General features: G+C 42.2%; 5 protein-coding genes across 12 annotated transcripts in view; 2 read left to right on the top strand and 3 right to left on the bottom strand.

Moving 5' to 3' along the window:
* The window catches only part of LOC117575494 (protein AF-10), a 31,224-nt gene extending 17,045 nt beyond the window's left edge, over positions 1-14,179 (top strand). Inside the window, exons 7-14 of one of the 7 annotated variants that reach the window (XM_052008126.1) lie at positions 7,147-7,534; positions 7,601-7,904; positions 9,545-10,512; positions 10,587-10,751; positions 11,726-12,071; positions 12,135-12,816; positions 13,258-13,491; positions 13,554-14,179. In XM_052008126.1, the coding sequence (XP_051864086.1) occupies positions 7,147-7,534; positions 7,601-7,904; positions 9,545-10,512; positions 10,587-10,751; positions 11,726-12,071; positions 12,135-12,816; positions 13,258-13,299 (2,895 nt within the window). In that variant the 3' untranslated portion in view covers positions 13,300-13,491; positions 13,554-14,179. Of the gene's footprint in view, positions 1-919; positions 2,655-7,146; positions 7,535-7,600; positions 7,905-9,544; positions 10,513-10,586; positions 11,216-11,725; positions 12,076-12,134; positions 12,817-13,257; positions 13,492-13,553 lie in introns of those variants that run through there. The other 6 variants (XM_052008127.1, XM_052008128.1, XM_052008129.1 and 3 more) reach the window with 6 other exon arrangements.
* Positions 14,180-14,551: 372 nt separating this feature from the next.
* Positions 14,552-15,248, bottom strand: LOC117575499 (enhancer of yellow 2b transcription factor). The gene is made up of 2 exons (XM_034259742.2): positions 14,826-15,248; positions 14,552-14,766 (listed from the first exon to the last, which is right to left on the bottom strand). The coding sequence occupies exons 1-2, from the start codon at positions 15,045-15,047 to the stop codon at positions 14,665-14,667; spliced, it is 324 nt and encodes a 107-aa protein (XP_034115633.1). The 5' UTR covers positions 15,048-15,248; the 3' UTR covers positions 14,552-14,664.
* Positions 15,249-16,894: 1,646 nt separating this feature from the next.
* Positions 16,895-19,045, bottom strand: LOC117573667 (tubulin alpha-1 chain). Its single transcript, XM_034256995.2, has 2 exons — positions 18,878-19,045; positions 16,895-18,519 (listed from the first exon to the last, which is right to left on the bottom strand). The coding sequence occupies exons 1-2, from the start codon at positions 18,878-18,880 to the stop codon at positions 17,170-17,172; spliced, it is 1,353 nt and encodes a 450-aa protein (XP_034112886.1). The 5' UTR covers positions 18,881-19,045; the 3' UTR covers positions 16,895-17,169.
* A 178-nt stretch (positions 19,046-19,223) lies between these two features.
* Positions 19,224-22,664, top strand: LOC117573664 (terminal uridylyltransferase Tailor). 2 transcript variants are annotated; one of them, XM_034256993.2, is made up of 9 exons: positions 19,224-19,339; positions 20,321-20,419; positions 20,476-21,031; positions 21,095-21,319; positions 21,387-21,493; positions 21,552-21,687; positions 21,747-21,923; positions 21,987-22,188; positions 22,249-22,664. In XM_034256993.2, exons 2-9 carry the CDS (start codon positions 20,393-20,395, stop codon positions 22,436-22,438), a joined length of 1,620 nt encoding a protein of 539 aa, XP_034112884.1. In that variant the 5' UTR covers positions 19,224-19,339; positions 20,321-20,392; the 3' UTR covers positions 22,439-22,664. The 2 variants fall into 2 exon arrangements, with proteins under 2 accessions (XP_034112884.1, XP_034112883.1); XM_034256992.2 differs by lacking the exon at positions 19,224-19,339 and adding an exon at positions 19,643-19,876.
* A 4-nt stretch (positions 22,665-22,668) lies between these two features.
* LOC117573674 (dephospho-CoA kinase) lies at positions 22,669-23,782 on the bottom strand. Its single transcript, XM_034257003.2, has 3 exons — positions 23,562-23,782; positions 23,184-23,475; positions 22,669-23,126 (listed from the first exon to the last, which is right to left on the bottom strand). The coding sequence occupies exons 1-3, from the start codon at positions 23,671-23,673 to the stop codon at positions 22,820-22,822; spliced, it is 711 nt and encodes a 236-aa protein (XP_034112894.1). The 5' UTR covers positions 23,674-23,782; the 3' UTR covers positions 22,669-22,819.
* Positions 23,783-23,933: the final 151 nt, after the last annotated feature.

The following is a 23,933-nucleotide window of genomic DNA, read 5'->3' as shown; positions in this document are numbered from 1 at the left end:
TGTGTGGTTTGAGCGACTGTGAAAGATTCACTTTTACGCGTTCTGTTTTGCTGCCCAGCAAACATTTCGATCGAATTACAGACTGATTAATATAATAAATTTTAGTTACTACATTATTCTATAAATTTAAGTTTCCCAGTAAAACAATTTATTAAAATCGGTTCTCTAGAAGCAACATTATTCAGAGCTAAATTAATCTTTGAAATGAATAAATAAATAATAATTCGAGGATTTCCCCTAATCAGAACTATACTCATTAAGACTTTGCGTCACTGAACCTTATCGCTGTGCTCTCCACTTTGCTTACTGGGTGACGTTTTTCCAGTTAACTTTTGCTTGTATGCCTATGTAAGTTTGTATGTAGATACATCTGTATGTTATTTTTATGCTGTCGCCGAGTTCGAGTTCTTATGCGCTTCATTTTGTTTGTGTACACGTCGCTGTCGCTCGTTGTATTGGTGTTGGTGCGTGTCTGGTCTACGTGCAGACATAACATGCAATACATACAAACAAACATACGTACATACGTCAATAATCCCCCCTGAAAACCGGCTGCAGATAACAACAACAACAACAACAGTAGCGCTCGGCGCTTTTCTCTCTCACTTAATACTCACGTACCCAGTGGGATTTCTGTTACTGATTAGAGAACAAACTGTCCTCACATCCCAAACACATTTTCCTCAGAAGTATGAGTTAATTAATGTTATTCATATTGATCTCCGTAATTATTGTCAATGTTCAATGTACGTTTCGTATGCGCTATAAGGTTTAAGAGCAATGCCCAACCACCACCACACTTGCATTTGAGAAACAACCACACAGAGCAGCGACGAATTCATCGCTTGTGTTGCCGTTGGGTCATGTTTGCGTGTGCTACTGCAGCAACAAAAACCGTCGACGGAGAGCAGAGTTTAGTACAACTCCGCACGGCCAGCAACCCACAACACTGTAGCGGCCGCTGTCTTGTTCTGCTTTCGGTTCGGTTTTTTTAAGTTGTCGTTTTTTGTGTATGCATAAAAGGTGCATGTGTATTCGTACTTTTTATATGCATTGTTGCAAGCCTGGCCTTATGTTTTTTGTGTAATTCGTAATTGTTCGTCGTTGTTGCAATTTGTTAATTCATTAAATGCAATCATTGCAAATGCATCGCGCGTAAACTGTGCACTATTTTATGGCCATCAGTGTTGTGAGCAGCAGAAGTCATAGCAAAAAAAGTTGTTTTTCGTGTATGAAGAAAACTGCTCAAAATATTACTCGTTCACGTGGCCAGCTAAGCACATGTTTTAAATGCTGCCCGAAAAAAAAGCTAATTTCCAACTAAAAGAAATTCAATTTGTGTGTTTTTGTGTGTGGTTTTGGTTGGAGCCAAAAGAAAAAAGTAGAAAATAAAACGATTTGACGACGAGTCTCTCTGTGCTGTGCTGTGTGCGCCAGAGTGAGAAAGAGTGCGCGTCTTTTACGCTAAACACTGAGTGAGAGAGGAGCGGAGAGAAGGAAAGAGGGAGAGCCAAAGCCAGCCCAGTCGCCGCCACGCAAGTTATTCACCCCAACAACAACAACAGAAGCAGCAGCAGCAGCTACGCACACACACATTCACAGTTGGCTCTCCGTATGCGGCCCGTGATTTTGTATGGGTGTGCGTGCCTGTCGGTGTCGGTGTGTTTGTGCGTGTGTGTGTGTGAATGTGATTTGAAGTAAAAAAAAAAATAAGAAAAAGAACAACAGCCCAAAGAGCATACAAAATAATAATATTGAAAACGAATCAACAACAATTGGAAACAGAAGAGAGCGAGAAACGCAGAAAGCGAGAGAGAGAGAGCGATAAAAGTGGAGAACAGAGACTGAGATTGACAGTAAGACGAAGGCGACGACTATGCTGCCATTCGGCTAATCACAGTGAACAAAACAAAATTGACGCTAAAAGAACAGTCGAAAAGCGAGCAGAGAACGTGAACCTGGCTTGCAGCCAAAAACCGAAGAAGTCTAAACTGTGATCACACACCAACACAAACACACTCTTATACACATACACACGTAACACACATACACAGTGAATACTAAACACAATGATGATGATGGACACATTGGATGCCCAGCCCATGGATGTGGCGCCTGCTGTGGCTGTGGCAGCCACCACAGTTACAGTTAACAGCACTCTGGACTTTACGGCCACCATGGTTAGCATGGCAGCGACAGCAGAGAGCAACAACAACAATAGCAATAACAACAACAATCACATGGAGGTCGCTGATTACAAGGAGCATCGCAAGAATAAGAAAAAGAAGCGCGAAAAGCGTGAAAAGGATAAGGAACATCGTCACAAACATCGCGAACATCGTGAACATCGCCGGCATCGTGATCGTGATCGGGAACGTGATCGCGATTCATCCTCGCATCATCAACAGCACCAGCATCAGAGTCATCACCATCAGAACAGTAGCCAGCACTCGACATCCGCCTCATCATCCCCATCATCCGCCTCGACGACGCCATCGGCGACCATTGAATATGTTGGCGGCTCAGCATCGGCGTCGCCATCGTATCTAGGCGCCAGTGGAGGTGCCGCAGGAGCAGCTGTGGCCGGAGGAGGAGGCGGTGCTGCTGCCACCACATACCCGCACAATTTAAAAATACGTTTCCTGCTATCCGGGGTAAGGAGAAAGAAATCTCTCTCGAGATTATGCTACAGGTCGGCGCCCTTCTTGCAAGCCAAACTGTTTGCATCTATTTTGGGGCAATTTTATGGAGTCTGTGTCAAGATGTGGCAGCCGCCACACAAGACAAGACTCGACAGCTGGCAATGTGCTAGAAAAACTGCAACTCATCGGGTTGTAAACTAAGGGAAAAATGATATTTGATCTCTCTTCTGTAGCTTTGACTGATGTTTTAGTCTTCTAATTACTACCCTTTTTTTTATAAAGTCTATCAAATTACTTAGGCTGTTCAATGGGGAACTCAACATTATGAAAACATGCTTGTCATTTTGATTTCTGATTCATTTAAATGTCATGGAAATTTACAAGAGGTCTTAAAATTCTCAGCTGTTGGTCAGGTTAATGTCCTGATTAAATAATGGAAGCTTAAGTAGATACAAAGAATTGAAAAATTACTTAAGTTTATTGAGAAAATATATATATGGATAATATATACAGTCTCAGTGATTTAGTACCACCTACTAAATCTAAAAATCCCTTGAAGCATATGTAAATTAGATGCATTGGAAAAGGGACATGAATTAATGTGCTAGATTTGAATTCCATCCAAAGGCCCTTCAGCTTTATTACTACAGACAGCCGAGTATTACTTATGGAGTTGATTTCTGGTTTGCTTTCAAACAATTTGCATAAAAGATTGTGTAGCAATGTGAGGCATGCCACTTGCGACATGCCAAATGGCTGGCCAGATGTTGCAACTTATTCAACTGTGCTGTGCACACGCGAAGTCTTTGACACTCCATCAATAATTGAGGCGCATTATTCATGCAACTGTGTTGCACCTGCACCCTCTGCCAACTGCATGATGATGTCCTGTAAGCATGCCACCACCTGCCACTTGCCACAGAGCAAAACAAAAGAAATGCAGCGAGTGGGGCGCATTGCAATTATAATGACATTCGAACGGGATCCCCAGGAGAAAGATATAGGAGTATCTCTGTATGTTATGTGTTCGAAGCGGGCGATTATTGATTAGTGTAAGTGGCATTTAAGGCGGGCTCAGCTGCTGCCCCGCAGTTCAAAAGGGTCGCAGACAGCTGTTCACTTTGCTTGAGGATAAGTTTTGTTCCCTGTTTTCTGTTTCTGTTTCTGTGTTTTTTGCGCGCGTACTCTCAAGGATAACTTATTGTACCGTCTTCACATATATCGTGTGGCAGTCTTTAAAAAAGATGAAAAACAACAAGAACATCGTTGTGTGGCACGTTTGTACTGCCTTAGTTTACGACAGCTGCCACAATCCAAGAGCAGAGAGCTACCCCGAGTTTCTTTGTCCTGTTGCTGCTGGCTGATGCGGCTTCCTGACGGCTGATTGATCCTGCTTTCGATCTTGTTACAGCTGCCTTCTGAGACTCAGGTCTTCAGGTACACGCGGGACACAAGGTCTTCGACTTTTCTTATGTTTACTCTTGTTTTTTTCGTATTCTTCTTTGCTGCTGTCAGGCTTCAATTGACATAGGAGCTCAGCAGCTTGCAACAGGCGAACTATTTCTCACAGAGATTAGCTTATCCCCATTTTCTTAGCAAGTCATGCATAAGACTTTAAGGAAATAATGGATTTTTTAATTTCGTAAATTGTTTTTCGTTGTCTAGATAATTATAATCCTTTTATTTACCTATCTGGAGCTACAGATAGAATCAAATTGAGTTATTGTTATTTAAATATGGAGTGTACAAATAAATTTCAAATGCTCCATCAAATAAAGAAAAGACTTTATTCAATTTGACATTTATTTTGAGTAGACAAAAGAACTCAATGATGTATTAAAAATTAACTGTATTGAATCTCATTATACCAATGGGGAGAGTTAAAGGAAATTTAAAATGTAAATTCGGAAAACTCAAATGTACAAATACAAACAGTATCGAGTTCTCCCCCAATGTTTTAATAGACTTCACAGTCGTTGTGTTCCAATCAGCCGTCGATGTCGTTTATTTCAATTTGCGATAGACAGCATTTAATGTCCTCAATGTTTGAATGTGGCACGTTTGCGTTTTTGCGAAATTCCTGCCACACAATGGCAAGGACAAGGACACAACCCTTTTTCCGTTGCGTGTTGTGAGTCGACTACGACAATTACCCGCGACATCAAATCGCATTGGATCGGATCGGATGGAGGGTTCAACAAAAAAATCAGGCTGAGAGCAGCAGAGAAGCAACCACGGGGCATCAGACACACGCTAATATAATATTTATAGTTGGTATTTTGTTTCCGGCCGCCGCTCTTATTGAATTTGTAGCTCTGCGTGGCAATAAAATAAGAATTTACAAAAATTGAAATATTGTCGTCGTCGACGGGAAGGAAGTGAAGAGAGTGAGAGTACAGTGAGTAAAACGATTCCCGATTTCGAAATGCAAAGCACGCAAATGTCGCAAAAAAAGGGGTTGTTGTTGCTGGGCCCATTAGCCACTCCAGCAACAGGATAATCATCAGCGATACTCAATGGCAGCCATTGTTTCAGCTGCAGCTGCCACACAGAGGAACTTTTCATAGAACTCTTTTTGACCGTGAAACAGAAAACTCTGAATTTGAAGAATGTCTTCGCTTTATTTTTGACAAGCAACTACTCTGCATTGATTTATTGTCCAGGGTCTTTTCTCTTGACCCAAATCTAATGAGCCATGAAGGTGTTTACTCGAAATTCGACACTATTTCGGGCAGAGCAACAGGCGGGAAGTTCCACACTTTAGCCAGGTAGTCAGCGGTTAAACAGCAGCAGCATTTCTTAATTCTCTGATTGGAATTGTAAGAGCGACAGGGTGGCAACGCCGCAGTGCGAGCTGCATAGTTTTTGTCTACGTGACTAAACTACAACAACAATGACAGGCGAGCAAGCTACTGCACCCCCACCACCCAAATAAACAACAATCCTCTCACGCATCGAGCAAAGAGAGAGAGAGAGAGTGCGAGAAGAGTCGAGCAACTCTCTGTGTGCGTGCGTGAGACCGAATGAGAGTATGGGAACGGATCGGGTGGTGGTCTCTCCTTATAGCTGTTCCCAGTCAGCGTCTGTTGCTTTTGCTCTTTATTGTTTTGTGCATTAGCTGCAAGTAACATTTGCTGTCTCGCATGCACACACACAATGCATTGAGGCGAGTGCATATGGCAGCATATGGGAAAACCACAAAATAAAATAAGAATAAGAGAGAGAAAAAACTTGCCCATTGTGTTTCAGCAGCAGTCGCATTTGTTGCCCTCGCCGAGTTTTGACAGCAGACTGTTGTTGACTGCAGGCGGCTGCTGCTGCTGCTGTTGCTGCATTCTTCTGACTCTGACTCATTTTATTACATGCTGCTCTGCTGCTTTTACCATTGACAGCAACGTCGACGGCTGCCGATAAGCTTTGAGTTGCATTATGTACTCATACAGACACGCTTTTATGTATAAATGTGTCTATGTGTGTGTGTGTGAGGCTGACTGGCAGCTTTTTAATCTATATGGAACACATGCGGCGCCGCCGTGCCCCTTTCCCCCGCGAAGAAGAAGAAAACAAACAACAAATGCAGCTTTGCTGCACTGATTTTTTGTTGTTGTTCATCGCTGTTAACAGTGCGCTGTTATTGCGCAATGTTAATGCTAATCTCGTGTATATACTTGTTGGGTTCTTCTTTTTCTCTTATGGTTTGTAAACATGTGTGTTTACATGCCGCAATTTGCGGCCGGAAGTCTCGACAACATTTTTAATGACCGCAAAAGACAACAACTAAGATGCGAGAAGTAACAATAAGTGAACGAAGGTTATCGACGAAGCAACAACACAAAAAAAAAGACGAGAAACATATGAATGAAAAATATGTGTAAGCATGTGTGTATGAGTGGCGCACACCCACACAACAAAGCTCAATCATTGACTAGTTTTTCTTGTAATATGATTAAAAGTTTTTCCATAGAAACATTTACTGCGGCCTTTTCCGGTCGCTTCTCGCTGATAATGTAAACTGCGATATGAGTGATTTATATATTTGCACTATGCAGTATATTTGTAATTGCTCATAGTAGCGTAAAAAGATACTGCAGCGTTGCCAGATGCAGCAAACAACAGGTGTGAACTTATGGGAAAGCCTAAATTAAAAAGAAATTATAAAGAACAGTTATGTTTTACATACAAATGTTATTAGTTTGATATGGGTTTGAAAGACTTAAAGGTTGTTAGGGTTTTCTTTTAGAGTTTAAAACCAAATTATTAATATGTGCAGTATAAATTTGCTTTAAGGATAATTATAACTTTCACTTCAACATTAGCAACCAGCTTATTTTTTAATAACTTTGTTTGCAAATAACGAAATTGCGCTAAACTTGGAATTAATAACTATAACAACAAGAGCATTAAGCTTATGATTATTTTTCGAAATATGAAATGTAAATAAATAACACCACTTTGGTTGTTTTGTTTCCAACTAACGTTTTAATCCTTAATCTCCAATTTGCAGCAACGCACCGAGTTGAGTCCACCCACCCACCAAACATCGGCGACCGCTGAAGTGAATGCCACATTAGCGACCGCCACGATAGCAACCAGCGGCACAGCGATAGCAACCACAGCAGCAGCAACAGCAGCCACTACCTCAACCTCAAGCAGTGTGAGCAGCTCAGCAGGAGCCAGCTATGCGAAGACAGAGTCGAGCAAGGCGAGCAGCAGCAGCAGCAGTAAACATGGCAACAGCAGCAACAGTGGCAAGGACAGCAGCAGCAGCAATAGCGCAGCAACAGTTGCTGCCAGCAGCAGTAGCGGCAATGCGCCCAGTCTTTATGTCTCGGTGCCGTTGTCCACCGCCAATGTACCTGGCATAAATTTGCCCAACAGCAGCAATGCGAGTGGTAAGCTTTGCAACTCCATTCATAAATAGCAAAATGGTTCTTAATACACTTGCTAATCCTTTGTAGAAGCACATGGAACCCCGCAGCAACAGCAATCCGCACAGTCGCCACTAACAACAGGTGGAGGAGGCGCTTATGCAACATCTGGCAGTGGCAACAACAACAGCTCTGGCTCTGTTATACAGCATCAGAGTGGGAAATCGTCGCCAGCCTTGGGTTCATTGGTGAGCAGCAGTGCATCAGGTGGCAACACTGGCAATCTGACGGCCACCACCACAGAAAGTGGCAACCTGAAGATCAGCTTTGAAAAGCAGACGACGCGAGTGCAACAGTTGCAGGAGCAGGAGGCATCACCAGCGAGACGCAGCAGGTAATTATTTCTAAATTCACCACGGCAAATATTCACCACACTGCTGTAAACACTTGAAGTATTCGTTTCTGTTGTTTTGTTGCATTGTGTTGCTTTTACTCACCACAAGTGGTTAGTTTCAGTTTCAGTTAATTTGATTTCTTCTTCGTATAGTTTTTGATTGTTGTTGCACCACAAAACACACGCCACACCACGCTTAATCCACCACCACCACTACGAACAAGTTCACCACACTGCAACTCATTTCTTATTTACCTTTGATTTCAACTAACTAAAGGAAATTCAAAACACACACACACAAATAATGCATACTCTAAAAATTGCTCTTGTTCTTTCTCTCTCTTTCTCATTTCGCTTTTCACTAACCCACCACACATCCTGTTGAATATAATCTCGCCCGTCTCCGCATTCATTAATCCCTAAAAACCCACCACACCAACAACAACAACAACAATATTTACAAGTAGATCGCGCTCTGGTGAAAGTGGCAACCACCATCATCACCATCATACAAATCACCAAACTCACCAAACCCACCACAACCATCAACAATCGCAAGCATCGCAACAGCAGCAGCAACAACAGCAGCAACAGCAATCGCAGCAACATCATCAGTTGCAACAACAGCAATCGTTGCACTCCTCTGCCAACTCCTCCGCCTCCTCCTCGTCCGTCTCTGCATTGACCACGCCCACCAAATCACAATCACGATCGGGCAAAAAACGCGCTGCAGCGTTGAGCAAAAGCGATGCAGCAGCTACAACAACAACCGCAGCAACAGCAGCAGCAACCACATCGCCAGCGACAAGCACAGCAGCAACATTGAACACAGCTGCAGCAGCTGCAACAAGCACCGTTGAGAAATTGAGTCGTGGCAGCAGCAGTCGCCACAGCTCGCCACATTATCGTGCCACGCCCACACCGCCACCGCAAGCCATGTTGCCGGGCGGTGTCTCCTCGCCTGTTGTCATGTTGCAGGCATTGTCCTCGTCCTCCATCGATTCGCCTCCTGCGGTGGCAACCACGCGTAATACGCGCAACAACAGCAGTAGCAACAATGGCAATGTTGCAGCTGCCACAGAGCATGGCGGCAGCTCGGCTTCGTCCACTTGCTCCTCCTCCTCGTCGTCCATGTCCTCGACTGTTGTCAGTCTGTTAGATTCCCCCGTCAATATGTCCACACAATCGCCAGCTCAGCCGCATGTGGCATGCTACAGAAGTGGCAGCAACAATGCAACCGCAAAGCCATTAAACAAAAAAATGTTGCGTGCTCAGCAAACGCAGTTGTATCAGCAGCAACAACAGCAACAACAACAGCAGCAACATGTTAGTTTAAGCAATGCACCAAGCGCTAATGCCACATCTGCAACTGCCTCAGCCTCAGCCTCTAGCTCCTCCTCACCCCCCGCCAATAGTCCATTTGTGCACCTGCAACAACAACCGCAGCAGCAACAACAACAACAGCAAAAGCAACAGCAACATCAACATCAAGATTTAGAGATTTTACAATTTACTAATACAAATAACAATGCTTCTTCCCACACCACAACAACAACAACAACTCCAACAACCACCACCAACAACAACAACAACAACGCTGCTAAAACAACAACCTCATCGACGTCAACGACATCGAACAGAACTCCCGATCTCAATCTGGCGAGCAACCCAGCGACAACAACAGCAACCACCACCAGCAGCAGCAACAATTTGTTGAGTCTCAATCTCGGCAGCAGCCACAATCTGGGCAGCAACAATACGCCCAACAGCAGCAGCAACAGTGGCGGCAGCGGCGGCGGTCTCAAGTTTACCTACGAGGCACAAATGGATGTGCCCATGTTGCCAGTCAGCGCCATCAAGGATTCGCCTCCAAGTTCACCGGGCTCCGAGTTCGGTTCGAATCTGAACACGAATCTGACGACGGCAGCAATCAATGCTGCTGCAGCAGCCACAGCCGCAGTGGCAGCCAGCAGCAATGTGCGCAAACGTGGACGCAAGGCCAAAGATGCAACACTCGCTGCAACAACAGCGGCAGCTCAAGCAGCAGCAGCGGCGGCGGCAGCAGCAACAGTTGCCACGCAACCGGATCTCAAGGATGTGCGCATACTGCAGAATGGTTGCAGCAGCAGTGCAACAGCAGCAACAGTTGCTGCCACAGCCGCTGTACCGCCCGTCAACGCACCCACACCGCCAGCAACACCCGCCAGCAATGCAAGCAACAGCGGCAGCAGCAACAGCAACAGCTCAATCATTGCGCACACGGCAACACATATGCTGGGCAACCATGTGAATCCCAGCAGCAGTGTGGCCCAGAAGCTGTCGGAGCAACTGCACATGGAGGTCCAAGATCATGCCATCTACACGCCCGACTCGATGACCTCCCAATTCGCTGGCGTCCCGTTTCCCGGCAAGCAGCGCAATGCGAGCAACGCTGCTGCGGCTGCAGCTGCCGCAACAGCGACGCCGGCACCGAATCCGTTGCAATCGATGTTCGGTGGCGGAGGCATCAATGGCAACATGCCGATACCCCAGAGTCTGGAGCAGTTGCTGGAGCGCCAGTGGGAGCAGGGATCACAGTTTCTCATGGAGCAGGCGCAGCACTTTGACAGTGAGTATGGCGCATTTAAACAGCTGCAACGTTTCCACTTGCAACATTGCTAATCCCCCCCACTCTCTCTTTAGTTGCTTCATTGCTGAACTGTCTGCATCAGCTGCAGAGCGAGAATCTGCGTCTGGAGGAGCATGTGACCAGTTTGATAGCACGTCGCGATCATCTGTTGGCCGTCAATGCTCGTCTCCAGATTCCGCTGAACAATGCTATCAATAATGCCAAAGCCGAGGCGCATGGTAAGTAGTGCCATCTCCCTCCCACTCACTACCACTCAATTGGTGTCGGCACACACACACACTCACCATCCACACACACACATGCATACGCCACCATGGAGCAGCCATGCAAAACAAAACTGTTCTCACCACATGGCGTTGCCAGACTAATTAAATGATTGCAATTACTTTTAATGACTATTCTAGTTTAAGTTTAACTAACTCGGTACAAGTGATCATGTACATACACAACACACACACACACAAACATATACTCTTACAATGTCAAACCACAAATCCTACAAATTGCATCAATTTCTTTAAGTAATCTACAATCTACTACAAATTGTACAAATAATGTTTACACTTTCACACAACAATTCTCTATCGCTATGGATTCTAACTTAGGTTAAATACTTGTACTTAATACGAATATTAAGCTAAACTACGTCTATATTATAAATAATTATATTAATTTTTTCTATAAATGTAAACTACACAAAAGACAAAACAAATTATACCACTATTTTTTCTTTACTTCAATCTATAAATTAAATTAAGTTAATTTTACATAACTTAAATAGAAAACAAAACAAGAACTAAAACCTAATATTTTCCTATTTTATTTATTTGAAAAATGAATAAAATGTATATTTTAAAGCAAAACCAAAAAAACAATTTCTAAATTCATTTATTTTGTGTTTTTATCCAATTCTCTCTTCATTTTGGGCACACAACTAACAGCGGCTGTTAATGTTAAGTTTTAAGTACCTTTTGGTTTTAATGTTATCTCCATTCCCATTCGAAATTTAACATGAATGGTGTGCTAACAGTGCTTGTCACTGTTACGAATGCAAATGGTGCTAGTTACACACACACACATGAACACACACACGAACAATCACCAACACTAACAATTGAGGTGTGTGCGCAAAAACAAAAGTAAAAAGAAAAAGAAAACAGCTCATCATATTATATCATATTTCCTACGTTAGCTTCCAGCAACAGCAGCAGCAACATGAACAGCATCAGCAGTGCAAATGCTCTCAATGCTGCCACCACAATTGCAGCAGCCGTTTCGCTGGCAACAACTGCCATCAATACAACAACACCCACCATGGCCAACAGTCGAGCGAGCAGCGCCAACAGCAGTATTCTGGACTATCGTAACAGCAGCAATAATAACAACAACAGCAGCAACAATAGCAGTAACAGCAGCAGCAACAACAACAGCATTAGCAATAATACTGCAAATGCAAATGCAGCCACAACAAATGCTGCGACACCAATGTCAGCGGTTGGCAGTCTTGCAATGGGCAGTGCTGCCAACTTGGGTTTAAGGTAAGTGCGCTGACAGCAGAATGTTACTTTTTTGCATATATTGTATAAACTCTTCCCACTTAGGCATGTGCCCGCTTCCCATGCGTATAACAGCGCCGGTAACAGCAGTAGCAGCAACAACAACAACAACACTAACAGCAACAGCCTTGGCAATGTTAACGCTAACAGTGCCAGCAGCAACAACAACTTGCACACGCATCAACAACAGCACGCATCGTATTTGCAATCGCAGCAGCAGCAACAGCAACAACAACAACAGCAGCAGCAACAGCAGCCGCAGCATTTGCATCATGCAGCGCATACAGTGATGGGCGTTAGCATGGGCGGTGGCGCTGCGGCTATTGGACGAGGTGGGTCAGCTACAGCGGTTGCTGCAACAACAACAACAACAATAACAACCACAACCACAGCAGCAAGAGCAACATTGACAACAACAACAACAACAACCACATCAGGCAGTTTGCAACACCACGCGCACCCGTTACCGATACCAGTACCAGTACCGATAACGATAACCAATATGAATGCGATAACGAATACGCATACGAATACGATAACGAATGTTGTGAATCCGCACCACCCGCTGCACCATCATCATCCTAGCATACCAGCTCAATTGGCTGGGGGTGTGGGCGGCATTGCCGGCAACGGCGGCGGCGGCGTTCACGTTGATGATGTAGCTTTGAGTAGCTCCTCCACCTCTTCCTACGCAGCGCATCATGCGCTTTACAACACGCATCACCAGGTAGTGTGTGCGTGTGCGTGTGCGTGTGGCTGCATGTGTATGTGTGTGCAAGTTAGCGCCAATCAATGAGTGTTGTTCATTCTCTCTCTCTCTCTCACTCACTCTCTCTCCATACATTCGATTCACTTTTGATTTTATGCCGCCCACCAAACAATGCCCACCCTTCTCATCAACTTAATTGCAATTCGAAATTGTTCATGTGCTTTGTTTTTGCTCCAAAATGCAACCGCCTGTATATCATCCAACAATTATTCATTGCCATTTGAGAAATGCCAAAAAAAAAAAAACATACATACATAAACTTACCAATACACATATGCAAAATTGTTTGTTGTTTTTGTGTGCCAGCGCTGAAAGATACGAAAAACTATTACCAACTGACCAAACTGTTCCCATGTTAAAGACAGTCTTCTAATTAACATTCTGTTATGCTCTTTACAGTCCCAACTAAGGCGCGACGATAACCTAACCAAATCTAGCTGAAAGTCATACCGCGAGCAACAACAGCAAACAAAGCAGCACATCAAGAAGTCCTCAATCTTGGCCAGACGTGGTCGCCAAGGCAATAGCAATGGCAACAGCAGCAACAACAACAAATCCCAGTCACACACATACAATAAACTTAAGCAGACAGCAATTAGCTTTCAGCAGCTGCGCGATAATGACGAAGACGATGTAAGTTCAGTGTTGAGTAATCAGTTATAAAATAAAACTAATATTTCTTTTACTGGGAACAGCTCAGTAGCAGCAGCAGCAGTTCTTCAACGTTTTCATCGTCGTCGCCACAACACTCTTCGGTGGATTATGAGGCCGAAGATGAGAACGAAGATAAACAGCGACAGCGACGTCATAAGGATGAGAATGACAGTTTAATACATGTGCAAAACTTTCTTAAATGCTTTGGGACTAACGCCTTCGCCGGCTCTGCAGTGAGAACAGCAACGGTGACAACAGCAGCAATGGGAACAGTTGCCACATTAACAGAGTCCAAAGAATACAGTTCAGCCAGCACAGAGCTGCGAAACTGGCGTCAAAACTTTCGCACCACTTCCACAACAACAACAACAACATCAACAATAACAGCGACGACATCCACAGCGAAAGCAGCTACTGCAACAACAACAACAATTACTCCACAAATGCAATTTAGTAACAGCAAGCCACAAAAATTTCAAATCAATACGAAATTTCTGCGCAAACCACGCAACAAACTGATGAAAATGCTGCCAGCAACAACCACAGCAATAACTTTAGCAACCGGACAGCAACAGGAGCAACAAGAACAACAACAGCTAACGCAGCCATTTATTGATGATTCCAACGCCAAATTCAAAGACTTTTCAATTGACTCGCTATTGAATAAGTAACAAACAAACAAACATAAAGAAAACGTAATGCAATTAGACCCATTAGATCTATAATTTGTAGCCTAATTCTTCTCACACACAGCAGCCAACCACAAAACAAAACAACAACCACGTTCCTAAAGCTCCCTCAATTTTATTGTATATTTTATTTTCGTTTAGCCAATCGTATCGATAACAGTTGTAATACACACACTTACATATACATACATATATTAACATAGTAATCGAATATATTATGATTAAGTTGTTTATTTATTACAATTGTACACAACTAATGGCGCAATTCATAATTAGCATTAGCAGGCGTTAAGCATGTATATACTATATCTACTTAATTACAAGTTAATAAAAACCACAAAAAAATGTGCTAGAATTTAAACTTATGTTTTAATATTTATCTTTGGAGCGTTTGCACATTAGAACATTTGAATTATTTAATTTGTTCAGTGTTATAAAACGAACGTTGCCAGTGCTGTTAAAGTTATGTTTTGCCATTCCCAATGGTGGGCAACGGCGACTCCAAAGCTTCACGCACGCGCATTGTCATCTCCTTGCGAACTTCTTCGGGTACCAGAGCACGTGCCTAATTTTAATGAAAATACTTTTACTGAACAATATCATATAAATAACACAGAACTTTACTTGCGGAATAATCTCCGCTGAAAGCTGATCATGAGTAATGTTAGACAAGCCGCGTTCTTGAAGCGTATTACGAATCTTTTCCTCAACGTCTTTGTACCAACCGCACTCATGCAGCCTCTTCTGTAGCAGGTCCTTGAGTGCAACTTTTTCGCTCTTGTCCAGATGGTAATTTTTGCTACACTCTGGATCTGTACCAATACCAGTCTCCTTGCTTTTCGACATGATTGACTTGGTCTTACTTCGTGGCTATTATTTTAAAAATGTTCAAATTTTATATCCTTATCAATTTGTATGTGTTTGTAGCAGTTAATTCATAGCCCATATGAGCAAATCAATTATTCGAAAGTAGCAAGAGTTAGTATAATTCATTTTTTTGATTATATAGAAAACGGCGAGAAAAACGAGATTCTCCAAAAAGCCTTTACCGTAATAATAATATACATATATGTGTCGTTTAACATAACTATGTTAAATTTAAAAATTCATTTGAAATTTAATGGCGGCAGGTAACAGTGCTGCCACTTAATGGAACATTTTTTGAGCCAGGCGATGGTCTAAGTGTGATCGGAACTATCGATATTCTTGCGAAAAAGTACTCATTTCTACACATGCATGTGTTTGTGCATATACGTATACGTGTATGATGTATATACAAGCCTACAAAAATGTACATATATATTTATGAATTTACATATATACATACATACTACATGCATAGATAGATATGAACATTTGTTGAAATTTATTTACTACGCTTCATTGATCAAACAAACAACATTCTGCAATATGAAATCACGGCACAAAATGTGTCGCCAGACTCATGGGAAGTAAAATCAATTTTAACTGACGTCCCACTCAACCACCTACAGCACTTTTATAGAGCCGGCTTGCTTTGCTTGGGTTGTCGTCTTCATTGCTTTTTGAGGTGAACTTGATTCACTCAATACACATGCAAATGCACAACCACACACATACAAAAAATAGTAAGATGTGGGTTTTGTTTATTGCACTCCATTGAAACTGCTTTCAAAAATCAATGTATTATAAAGCCAGCTGCTAGTAACCATAGTCAAAACAAGCCTTACTTAATGATTTACAGCTTAGGTGGCCATATAAATATAAAGACATTTTCTTAAATGTTTACTTATATGAGTTTCAAAATTTAAACCTTAATTTGGCAAAGAAAACAAATTTACATACAAACAAACAGTTATATGTACGTATGTACATACATACATATGTATACATGAATTGACGAACATAACCTCTACTTGCATACATTTATAAATAAGTGTGAATGTATACATATGCAGATCTACGTGTAGGCATATTTGTATGTATGTATGCATTTTTGTATATTCATGCATTCAAGAAGAAACCATCTGTACGGCTTTTCTGCATTTCCTGTGCGTTTCTGCTGAAATTCTGGAAATTTAATAGCAGCAGCTGTTTGCCTGCTTCTCGAATTTACCCAAACAAGCCGGTTTACCTAGGCTTAAATTTCTTAGTGCGAACTAGCAACCCCCTTAAATGGTCGACTGAGCTCACACACACATACATACACATCTACACGTTTGTATGAACGTATGTATATAAATGTATACACATGCGTACTTAAAAGGCGAGGTTCCAGATACGACGGCAGCCGGCGATTACTTCACACGCACACAAATACACAGAAATGAAGTCATCGCCTGATTTTGAATTGCCCCCCACTCACTTCTAGTGGTTTGAGTTATGCTGCAGCGTGAGTCATCACATTAAATCGATAACTAGGCATGCACTCTCTATGGGGCGTCGTACCATCTCTGTGTTTATATTTAGGTTGCACGCAAGCCAAGTACAGTCTCGTCTCGTGCCATTCATTGCAGCGGAAAATGAAGTAGAGTAGAAAGCGGCTCTTCGTACAACAACTACAACTACATCTGCTATTAATAGAGCGCGAGGCATTCTCTTCGCTTTCCCCTTTTGGCCATCTGGCCACGTCGACAACGCAATTAGCTTCTTTTTTTTGTGCGTTCATTGAACTCTTGGCTGGAAAAGCTTGGGAAAAGAAAAAGGCAATAGAGTTTTTTGCTGACAAACACTGACAAACGCTTTATTTTTTATTCTGGAACAACAATTTAAGACAATATTTCTTTTTTTCTTTTTTTGTCTTCGTCTTTAGCAATAAAATACTTTTGGTTTTACCATATTTTACTCCCAGTGTTTTTCATTTGCGAATTTTCTCTTGTTATATGTTTTTTGGGACAAAGCGTAAGCATTGGTTTCGACGTGTGCCTCGGATGCCACGCCCACCAATGACGCTTGTCTTGCATGCGTATTGCATTTGTGGAGTGAGTGCTTAATACTCCTCAGCACCCTCACCCTCACCATCGCCAGAGTCCATGCCGACCTCCTCGTAATCCTTCTCGAGAGCAGCCAAATCCTCACGAGCCTCAGAGAACTCGCCTTCCTCCATACCCTCACCCACATACCAGTGGACGAAAGCACGCTTGGCGTACATAAGATCGAACTTATGATCCAGACGAGCCCAGGCCTCGGCAATAGCCGTGGTGTTGGACAACATGCACACGGCACGCTGAACCTTGGCCAAATCACCACCGGGCACCACAGTGGGTGGCTGGTAGTTGATGCCAACCTTGAAACCAGTTGGACACCAGTCCACGAACTGAATGGTACGCTTAGTCTTGATGGTGGCAATAGCGGCATTCACATCCTTGGGCACCACATCACCACGGTACAACATGCAGCAGGCCATGTATTTGCCGTGACGAGGATCGCACTTCACCATCTGGTTGGCTGGCTCGAAGCAAGCGTTGGTGATCTCGGCAACGGACAGCTGCTCGTGGTAGGCCTTCTCGGCGGAGATGACGGGAGCGTAGGTCACCAGAGGGAAATGGATACGGGGGTAGGGCACCAAGTTGGTCTGGAATTCAGTCAGATCCACATTGAGGGCACCATCGAAACGCAGAGAAGCGGTGATCGAAGACACAATCTGGCCAATCAAACGATTCAGGTTGGTGTATGTGGGACGCTCGATATCCAAGTTGCGACGGCAGATATCATAGATAGCCTCGTTGTCGACCATGAAGGCGCAGTCCGAGTGCTCCAGAGTTGTGTGCGTGGTCAGGATGGAGTTGTAGGGCTCAACCACAGCAGTGGAGACCTGGGGTGCTGGGTAGATGGCGAATTCCAGCTTGGACTTCTTGCCATAATCCACAGACAGACGCTCCATCAACAGGGAGGTGAAACCAGAGCCGGTACCGCCACCGAACGAGTGGAAGATGAGGAAACCCTGGAGACCAGTGCACTGATCGGCCAACTTGCGAATACGATCCAAAACCAGATCAACGATTTCCTTGCCAATGGTGTAGTGACCACGAGCGTAGTTGTTGGCGGCATCTTCCTTGCCTGTGATCAACTGCTCGGGATGGAACAGCTGACGGTAGGTACCAGTGCGGACCTCATCCACGACTGTGGGCTCCAGATCCACGAAAACGGCACGGGGCACATGCTTGCCGGCACCAGTCTCGCTGAAGAAGGTGTTGAATGAGTCATCACCACCGCCGACGGTCTTGTCAGAGGGCATCTGACCATCAGGCTGGATACCGTGCTCCAAGCAGTACAATTCCCAGCAGGCATTACCGATCTGGACACCAGCCTGGCCAACGTGGATAGAGATACACTCACGCTGTAATGGAAAAAGAAAAGAAAAGCGAATGCTCGATTAATTTAACGTTGCAAAGAAAAATCGATATCGATTTAGCCACACCCAAGAATTTAAACATGGAAACGAAATTTATTAAAGAAATTTATGAAAGGCATCGATTTCAGGGAATTCTTCCCGAAAAATGGAAAAACTCATTTTACCACAAATCTTTTTCTTTTTAACAATTAAAACTTTTACATGACGTCATCACATCGCTTAAAAATGTGACGCCGCCATCTTGAGTTTTTTTATTATTTTATCTTGTTTGATTTGCCGCACAGTATTTGTACAAACACAAAATTAATTTAATTTTCTAAACAGTAAATTGAATAAAACTTACCATATTGAGTTTTTTTTATTTTATTTTTCACACACAAGAAAAATTCACAGAAAATCTGTAGAGCAGTTGCTGGTCGATCTCGGAGAGATTTTACGTTCGAATTACCGGCTATGAGGCTTCACAAACGTATGATGAAAATTTTCACTGCGACTGGTATTTATAGTCTCGGAAGCGGAACTGTTTACTTGTGTGAGTGAGTACAACTGCTTTGATGCTCGATAACTAGTATCGTTGTTCAATTTGACATATCGATGTTTATGCCAAAGCCTACTCCAAAAGGTTGCCACTTTTCCGCAAGTGCCGCGTTCCTTAACAGTTTCATGTTATTAATATAAGCATTACATCGAAATTTTTTTTGGTATTGGATAAACCTCAATGTGTCTTTTAGATTTTTATAAAAGATTAAATAAATGTAACTAAATTGCAATAGGTGCTTGCGTCGACTGTGAATAAAAAATAAATGTAAGTTTAAACCGAAACTTTAGCGATCTATGATTTTTGCAGTCTATTTCTACAAATCCCCATTTGAACGATTTGAGAAGTCTTTATAGTTTGTATTTTTAAAACACTTTTCAATCTATGTATGTAAATATTTAATGCATTTAATGTATAATTTAATCTTAAAACGGGACGTCATAATCTCTAATTAAAATTATACAAATCAAGTGCTATAAATACTTTCCAAATCCTCTTTCCTAACTTTTGTTTTTATCGCCTTGTGCTTTAAAACAGGCAACCCGCCATTTGGAAATATAAATTTTCAGATGCTGACAACCCTAGTTAACAAACAAGCTCACATTAGTGTATTTTGTCTGGCCGAAAATCACTCGCGTTTTTAGAACGTGCTGTTTATATTACGTTTCGTCTTGCAAACAAATAAGCGAAAACATGAGAATTGAGGACGTTGACACATTTTGGTTTGATAAGGCCGAATATAACAATGCCGAGAGATTGTTTTACGAGGGAATTACGAGGAACACAAGTGAAGCGGGATCGAGTGTAAGTTGATTTCACCAGTGCGCAACATTGCAGCGTGTTGTGTTTGCCAAAATTTGCCAAACACCAGTTGACTTCACAAAAGTTGCATCAGCTTTTGACTTAATACTTCCATTAACAAGTCAAACAAGTAAAAAATAAATGACATCTGTACATATTTATAAATATTATGTACTATATACATACATAGGTGTATGTGTGGGGGTGTTTATGGTTCACAGACACACACGCTTTAAAGATTGCCGTGTGAGTTGCATCGCAACCGGCAAGCTAGCAGTTTTGGTTTGGTGTCAACTCTGGCAGCTAATCAGCTGCTGCTGCGGTAGAAAAAGCGTCTTCCCCTTTGTTCCACTCGAGAAACTGTGTTGTATATGTTTTGAACAATTCACAAAGCAGTTCACAATTTGTGCTCTTACTAATCACTTCGACTTTTGTTTTGTTTTGTAGAGGGACATTCGCCCCCCTGTTGTCATCACAGTTACCGCGAAAACCAGCAAAAAGAATAAAAAGCACAACACAATGGCGGAGAATCAACAATTGTTATACGTAAATAATATTGTCTTGGAAAGTACAACAAATTTAATTACAATGCTGTCTTTTAGCTAAATCCGTTGACCATGGAAGCCAACTATTTCTTGGAAACGCTGGATTGGGCGACTCGTCAGAGTGAAGCTCAATTGGATCCACATTTGACTCGTTTATTAAATCGCATTGTGGAGGGTATTGAAAAGTATTTGGACAAGAATCCCACATACATAGTGCCTAAGTCGACGCAACCAGTTCCTAACGAGCAAGAGGAAGCAGGAACATCATCAGCAGCGGCAAATTCATCATCAGCATCAGCAACATCATCATCAGCATCAGCAACACCTGATGAAGGAGTTGCATTTGTGCCTCCAAAGGAGTTGAACAAAATCAAACGTACTTTTAGCTGCTCAGCGTGCACAAATCGCATTGTGGGCACCACAATTGCCAAGGCTGTAGCACATTTGGCCGAACAGCATCCAAATCCAAATCCTAATCCACCTAATTCCAAACCAAATATAAATGCAAAGGTAGTAAATCCCCCGAAAGCAGCGGCGCCACCGACCAAGCAAGAAAAGAAAGTGGCTACTGTAGAAGCTCGTAATGCAAAGAGCACCGTGCAGTTGCCTAAGAGTAAGAACAACCAACACATTATCTACTACTGAAGTGTACTAAGCTTTAGTTCTTTATTTGCAGAAGCGAAATCCATGGTCACGGCGGATATAACAAACATGTTTAAGGAGAAATATCAAGTGGCGGATAAACTGAAAGTATTGCCTGAGTACGATAATATCGATCGTGATCTATGCGAATTGATTTCGCCCGGTTTTGCCGATGAGCCTATTCGCATATATAAATTTGGCTCCAGGATTACGGGCATTGGCAGCTGCTCCTCGGATTTGGATGTATTTGTGGATATTGGTGAGTACCAGAATCTATATTAAAAATCCATCAGGTGTATGTATTTTAATTACAATTCATTATGCAGGCAACAATTTCCACATCTTCGAGCATCGTGCTTCCAAGGCGACTCTTCTCAAGCTGCGAGTAATGCGTGAACTCTTCGTAGCGAGCAACAAATGGCGCATCATTAATGTAAGACACATTATCTCGTCCGATTGATCATTAGTTAAGCTTTCATTTTGTCCAACAGGTTATTGAACAGGCGCGTGTGCCAATCATAAAGACCTGTCACTTGTCCTCTGGAATTGAGTGTGATATTTGCCTAAATAGTTTAGGCTATTGTAACACCAACTTGCTCAAATACTTGTTCGAAGTGCAGCCACTGGGTAAATTAATTCATATTACAATTTTATTGCAGCGTTAACCATGCATCTTTCAATTCTAGTTCAATACATGTGCATCTATGTGAAGACCTGGTTGGAGCGTTGCAAATTATCGGAACAAATCACAACTTATAGCATGGCATTGATGGTCACATACTTTTTGCAGCTCAACCAGTTGTTGCCATCGATTGCGACGCTTCAGAACGACAACTCAAACAATGCCAAACAGTTCGTGGGACGTAAGTGTTGCAAAAATTGAATTGTGTACTTCCCCTATAAATGCATTGTACTTTTATCAACAGCATGGGTTGCAAACTTTGCTCAAAAGTCACTCAGTGACTTGAAGATCCATCAGGTTCAGGTTACCGTACCGATGATCAAGGAGTATATGAGAGAATTTTTTAAATACTATGCAACGTTTAATTACGAGCGTTTCGCAGTTTGTCCTTACTTGGGTACAAGTGGTGTAGCCATAACGAAATTGGAAAGACGCATGCCACAAAAGTAAATATCTATTTTTTTGTGTTTATGGTGAATTTTCTACTAATAATTATTTGAATTTAGGTACTTGGATTATGCTAAGCAGAATCCAGAGACAACGTTGCAGATACGCAAACCGATGGTCGTCCAGGATCCTATACAACTGAATCATAATGTCACCAAAGCTGTCACTAAAATTACTCTGCAAACTTTTATCAATTTCTGCGCACAAACGGCGACGCTGCTTGGCGAAGTCCCCACGATAGTGATTTAATGTGCTTGTAAATGAAGATTGCTCGCTACGGTCCCATCCACACTATATTTATGTTAAGTTCAACTCTGCGTAATATAGATCATTCTCTATATGTAGTATGTATGCCCATACATACAATGTAATTAGGTTAAAGTTGTTAAAGGAAACGCATCGTGTCCATCGAATTCTGAACATAATTAAAATGATTATCATAAGAGAAGCCAGATAAACAAACATGAAACTTAAATTAGCCCTTTTGCAATTGTATAATTTATTGGCTAAATTGTTGCAGGTGTGCGTAAAAACATATTTGGTATGGAATTCATAAACATAAAATACAAAAGTTAAATAAATAAGACACGTTAATGACACGCACAGAGACAAAGGCTAGCAAGGAACGCCTTAAAGCACCTTGGACATGGGCCACAATTCAAAGGTTTTGCACACAAAGTAGATGGCGAAGCATACAATGAGAATGGAGCCCAGGATAAAGGCACGATTATACCAATGCTTATTGCTTTCCTGCATCATATTAAAAATGAGCATCGCTGCCTTTTCAGTGTCATCGATGCTACCATTATTGTCGACCACAAAATGTGACTTTTCGCATTTTTGCTCTAACGGCATTTGCGAGTCGATGCGATTACGTGCTTCGGGCTCCGAAAGTTCATTACGTGCCAACAGTCGCTCTAGTTGTTTATCCGAGTCACTAATAAAATAAAATGTATATAATAAAAACATACTAATGTTTTCGTATAAAACTTACCAGGACACCGTGACAATTTTGTGTATGAAATCCATTAAGATACCAGTTTCAAATAACAGTGGCAAGTCGAGCACTATGTAGGCGCGGCCAGACATGAAATGTTTGAAGACACGCCAAAATATAGTGCGATGTATTGTAGGATGTGTGATTTGATTAAGCTTTCCACGCAGCTCCTTGTTTTCAAAGATTAAACGCCCCAAAACAGCTCGATTGATTTCCTTGCTGGGCAAGAGCACTTCTTCGCCAAAAGCTGATCGAATCTTTTGCCAACAAGGTTGACCTGGTTCCACAACTGTTGTAGGGGCGTTAAATATATTGTACATTGTACATAAGTATGTTAATTAAATTTAATTAGAACATCCTCAAAAATGCACTTACTCTCTCGAGCAATTTTGTCGGCATCGATGATTGGGATGCCATGGCGTTCAAAGACCTTGCTCACAGTACTTTTGCCCGTAGCAATGCCACCAGTTATTGCCACAATGAACATCTTTTGGCGTTTTGCGGAATGTTATTAGTTTTTTATTTTTATTTACTTTTTTTCTTGTCAGTTATGGCAATAACGCTAGTAACTTTAGTGTGACCGCAGGTGGAATTTTAAAGTGCTCTTACTACTTACGGCCACACTGTTTGATGTGAAATTCAGTATATTTGTACCAAAACAAAAGCCGATAGTTCGATTGTTAGATATCAATTTATCGGTAGATTCAAAACGTTGAGCAACACTTTTTTTCATTGAAGTCAGCCATC

This window comes from Drosophila albomicans, chromosome 2R (genome assembly GCF_009650485.2).
Source record: "Drosophila albomicans strain 15112-1751.03 chromosome 2R, ASM965048v2, whole genome shotgun sequence".
NCBI classification, from domain to species: domain Eukaryota; kingdom Metazoa; phylum Arthropoda; class Insecta; order Diptera; family Drosophilidae; genus Drosophila; species Drosophila albomicans.
This window is presented reverse-complemented; position numbering and strand designations above follow the sequence as displayed.